Source organism: Propithecus coquereli, unplaced genomic scaffold (genome assembly GCF_000956105.1).
Source record: "Propithecus coquereli isolate 6110/MARCELLA unplaced genomic scaffold, Pcoq_1.0 Scaffold3, whole genome shotgun sequence".
Classification (NCBI taxonomy): Eukaryota; Metazoa; Chordata; class Mammalia; order Primates; family Indriidae; genus Propithecus; species Propithecus coquereli.
Window position 1 is genome coordinate 19,802,438 of NW_012148618.1, and position 4,963 is coordinate 19,807,400.

The window sequence follows — 4,963 nt, forward strand, 5'->3', positions numbered from 1 at the left end:
CTTGTTTAAGTCCATGCTCCTTCCACTGTTTATAAAATCTGATTTAATGATCAAAAATTCTTGGTTGTCACTCTTCAGTTACAACAGTCTTTCTTCTTAACTGCCACTCACTTTTTACATAATAATAACAGGCAATAGGAAAACCAAAGAAATTATGTTAATCTTAGTTCTTCCTTTTAACACTATAAAATAATGTCAACTTCTTTTGTAAATGAACCAAATACATCCAAAATTCAATACATTCAAATGAGCTGAGTTCCTTTAAGGTAGTCACCTTGGAAGGCCACAGTTCATTCTCCTAAAACTATACTGCCACTGCTCAAAATACCTTTAAAACTCTTTTGGGACTGCTTTCAAAGTCAGTTGCATACTCTCTACATTATCTCAAAGTGAGATTAATTTTTGGAAACTGTCATTTGGTGCCAAATAATGGTAACTGAAAACAGTCAAGGTTGGTAATTTAATATATACATTTTTTAAACAATGTATATATAAAGTTAATAGAGTGTGTGACTTAAATTAACTTTGAATGCAATTCTAAAAGAGCAAACCTAGGAGGCTTTGGGCAATGGTAGATTGCTGGCATTAGGAAATAACCTTCCAGCATGATCACTATGCAGGGTAACATTCATTCAGCTGTCTATGTCTGGCATATTTGTTTAAAATGAACATTCTGAGAGTTAGAATTTATTTTTTTAAAAAGGAATATCATTCTTAAAAAAAAAAGAACTTTATTCCTTTAAAGCATCACTGTCAATAAGTACTATGCAAGTGTTTTGTTAGAAAGTAGTTCTCCTTACTTTATCAATAAAGACTACTTTTAAAAACTTGAAAGCAAATAACCAACTTATTTGCCCCCAGGCTTTTAAAATCACTAACTGAAGATAAAATAATTTGAAATTTCTAAGGTTCTAAAAAATAAAACAACAACCCCAAATGTAATAAAAACACATCAAGAACCAAACTACAATTTCTGAGCTGCACTGTTTATTTTGCTGCTTGAAACCTAAGTGACAGTATGCCACTATAATTATGGGGTTTCATCTAAACCTTTACTACACTGCAGGTACAGAAATATACGGACACATTTCTGGAGAATTGACATTTTGCAAAATGCAGCAAACATTTTAATTTATACATGAGAAAAGGAAGTGTTCAAAAGGGTATGCATTTCAAGTTATTGCAGGTTATTTGTGAGAGAATTTCTGCAGGTAAAACATGTTTAAATTTAACCAACAGTAGCGTGTCAGTGTATTTAAAATCATGACAAAAATCTTCTCTCTGGTCATGTTGCCCATGACAAATTACTATGATGTTTTTTAGGGCAAGATGTCAATACAGCATAAATCCCATGGTATTTTGGTTTTCTTCTGGAGATTAAAGCTGTTTTTCTTGGGATAAATGCAGCAGCAAAACACAAACCAGTTGATCAAAAAAGCACTTCTGCCATAACTCCAATAATTTTCAGGACACATCAACCGACAGTAGTTTTGCCATTCCCAGTTCTTTTAAGGATTACATCTCTGCACTGTTGCCTTAAGGACGTCTGAAAAAACTTGTTCTTTGTTAAGCCAGTTTACTGACTACAGCCTGGTTGAGAGAATTTAGTTGGTTGGTCCATTTATCTAGTGCAGTATATCGTGCACCACCCCTCTTCTGATGATCCAGTTCAAGGAGCTGGTTGACTTGATCAATTCGGCCATGAATAGTGCTGGAAATAAATAAATAAAATAAGATGTGTCTACAAATGATTTCCACTAAGCATAGTTTCTGGACTAATGTTTCGTAAAATATAATATCAAAAAATGCAAAAGAAAAAACTGCTGCCTACATTAAATGAGTGAGTTCAGTGTTAGTTATAACTTCACTTCCTTATTCAAACTCTAAAAAGAAACTAGATTTCAGCTACCTTTTACCAGTTTTACTGAAAGAACCACTGGGCATAGACTTATCCAGTTAATCAAAGGCAAATGTTATTTGTGAAGCTTTAAATACTGTACTGACTTTAAGATAAAGACATAATTTCATGGTATTCATTATGAGTTGACTAATAAATAAAAAAGATATAATTTCAAAACAGTTATGTACCACATACCCTATTAAAAAGATACGAAAATACTATTTAAAAACTAAATTTAAATTCATTAAATAATTCTTTAGCTGTATATAAGTCATACAATGAATGAGAAATCCTTCTGAAAAACCACTTAAAACTTTTTCAGACCCATGTATTTAATATGTTCATTCATTTACCAAAAACCATTACACACACATATCTCTTATGCTTTTTATAAAAAATCATGAATTCAACTATTCAATTATTACTTGTATCACCATTATTCAAAATTTATGTTCCCAGACATCTGACTAAAAAATAGGAAAGTACTTACTTATCTAATATGCACTGCACCAGCAAGCTCTCCACATCAGCTACATCTATGTTTAACTCCTAAGACAAAAGACTTGTTATAAATTCTACTATTTAACTTCAATATTTTATATAGTCATTCTAATTTAAATTCATTTCTATTGCTTAAAGGAAAATTAGTAAAAAGAAGATTTTTTAAACAAATTTCATTATTACTTCAAAATATCTGAGAACATAGATCTGGTAAAGATTTAACTTTGTAATTTGTGAAGTATATTCCTGCCATAATTTTATTGTGATTGAGGTTGATCCTTAATCAGTATTATATTTTAACTACTATTCTCTGCTACAATTTTCTGAGACTGAAAGAACTTTTAAAAGGAATTTAGTGATTCCCAATTTCTTTGTTACAATGTTAAAGCTCGTTTCTGTTAATTTAGCCAAGAAAACACAGAAAAATTCACATTAAAAGTAAAGACGAATCCCAGACTCAGGTCACTGGGGAGGAGTGCACAAGGTCGGGAGTTTGAGGCTGTAGTATGCTATGATTGTACCATAAACAGCCACTGCACTCCAGCCTGGGCAACATAGAAAGGCCCTGTCTAGGAGACAGGGTCTAGAGATCCTGTTTTTTCAAAAAACAACAAAAAAGTAAAGCCCTTAAGTTATGCTTAGTTTTTAAAATGTATTATTATAAGATATTAATACCAAGTTATTTTTTAAATGGAAGCTAGGTATACTACATTTATAACTATAAATTATAAACATCATTAAAATCCATGAATGTAAGTACCTTAGAAATAAAAGGAATATGTATTCTCGTGTAAGGCTTAATTAATTTTATGAGCACTTGTGTTCTGATGTTTCGCAAAAGCTCTGAAAGAAAAGACAAAATAATGATAATATATTTGTATTTAACAGTTTGTATGGTATCTTTATGAATCATTATATACTCCTAAATCCTATTAACTATATATCATTTCTTTTCAAAACACATCTTTCTGCTTGGCAAGAACATGAATTGCTTAGATTTTAAAATATTTGGGTCCAATGGATATACAGTATGATCAATGGCTGCCTCTCCCATAACTTGTTCCTGCCTCCTTAATTTTGTTCATGTTTTGACTGTACTAAAATATCCTCTTGCCTTCTCAATACTATTCCCTTGCCCATTATTTTTCAGCAGTTAACATCTTTCAAGAAACTCTAATTTATACCAGCCAAATTCCTTGTTTTTATGCTCTCTCGAAATCTATATTTTACATAATGCTTTCACAATTTCCTCCAGTTTCTTCACATATAATTGTCTAATTTTTTAAAACCAGATTGCAGTTCATGGACAAAGCCTTTACATTTTTATGTACCTGCAAAGTATAGCATAGTGAGTTTATACTAGTAGGTTCATATAAGAACTTTAAAAATGTCTTAAATGAAAGAGAAAGTGAGGAATATTACTTCTGAAGTATTCCTCAGATTTTCCTGATACATCTGAAATTTAGTTCCAAATGGCCATTTAAAAACCTTCAAAAAGCTCCCTAATAGATGGCAGCAATGGAGCTATTAATATAAAAGAGGTCCCAGAACAAAGGGATGATTTTCATCTTTGGGAATTCAACCGAACTTATTAAAAATCTCATTCACTTACTGGTATGAAACCTTCCCAACATTATCTTACCTTTTGTAGGAAATACATCTCAGTATTATCTATAGCAGAATATTTTCAAAGCTTTTGTTATTTGTCAAAAATAAACCCTGAAAATTAACTTAGAACCTAAGCATCAATAATAAACATGCAACGATATCTAAATTAGAATAAAAAGGTAAAAAGGACAGTAACCTTAAACAAAATAACATATAAAAGAACTTGATTATGGTAATGTGAAATTGGCTAATGATTTCTTTAAAACAACTTTATAATTTTAAAGAGTATACTATTCCATGACAGCATTTAGAAACATTTCTACTCTTTGCAATAAACAGAACAAAAATGGCTTAATTCCAAGCAGCTCCATTAACAAGTATTTGACACTGGCAAAGAAAGTAATAGAATGTAGTCAGCAGAAAGAGTATACCTTCAATGTGTTCTCTTATGAAAGGATCATCCATGATGTTGCTGTGATTTGTTTTCAGAATTTTTTCAAATTCAGTGATGTCATTATTCTGATAGGCACTAACAGAAAAACAAAAAGTATAAATTTTGTCAAACATGAAGAAGTCATGTATTAAAAATGAGATAACCCGAAGAGTGTGTTTCTCAATTTTCATATGCAAAAAATCTAAATTATATAGTTGTCATAGAATTCAGTTAAACATACATATATCCTTCTGCCAAAAAATAAATGTCTTTTTTAATGCCTTTTTTTTTTTTTCCTTTGAGACAGGGTCTTACTCTGTCACCCAGGCTGGAATACAGTAGCGTGCTCATCGCTCACTGTAGCCTTGAATTTCTGGGCTCAAGGGATCCTCCTGCCTCAGCCTCCTGAGAAGCCAGAATGATAGGCACGCGCTACCACATCCGGCTAATTTTTAAATTTTTTGTGGAGATGGGATCTTGCTGTGTTGCTCTGCCAGTCTCGAACTCCTGGCCTCAAGCGA

At 31.7% G+C, this 4,963-nt stretch overlaps 1 protein-coding gene across 1 annotated transcript in view; it reads right to left on the bottom strand.

Annotated features, from left to right (window-relative positions):
- Positions 1–965: 965 nt before the first annotated feature.
- COPS2 (COP9 signalosome subunit 2) overlaps positions 966–4,963 on the bottom strand; it is a 73,755-nt gene continuing 69,757 nt past the window's right edge. The window contains exons 9-12 of the mRNA XM_012649148.1: positions 4,441–4,538; positions 3,162–3,244; positions 2,391–2,449; positions 966–1,711 (exon numbers count right to left, since the gene is read on the bottom strand). Coding sequence (XP_012504602.1) covers positions 1,567–1,711; positions 2,391–2,449; positions 3,162–3,244; positions 4,441–4,538 — 385 coding nt within the window. The 3' untranslated portion in view covers positions 966–1,566. The remainder of the gene's footprint in view (positions 1,712–2,390; positions 2,450–3,161; positions 3,245–4,440; positions 4,539–4,963) is intronic.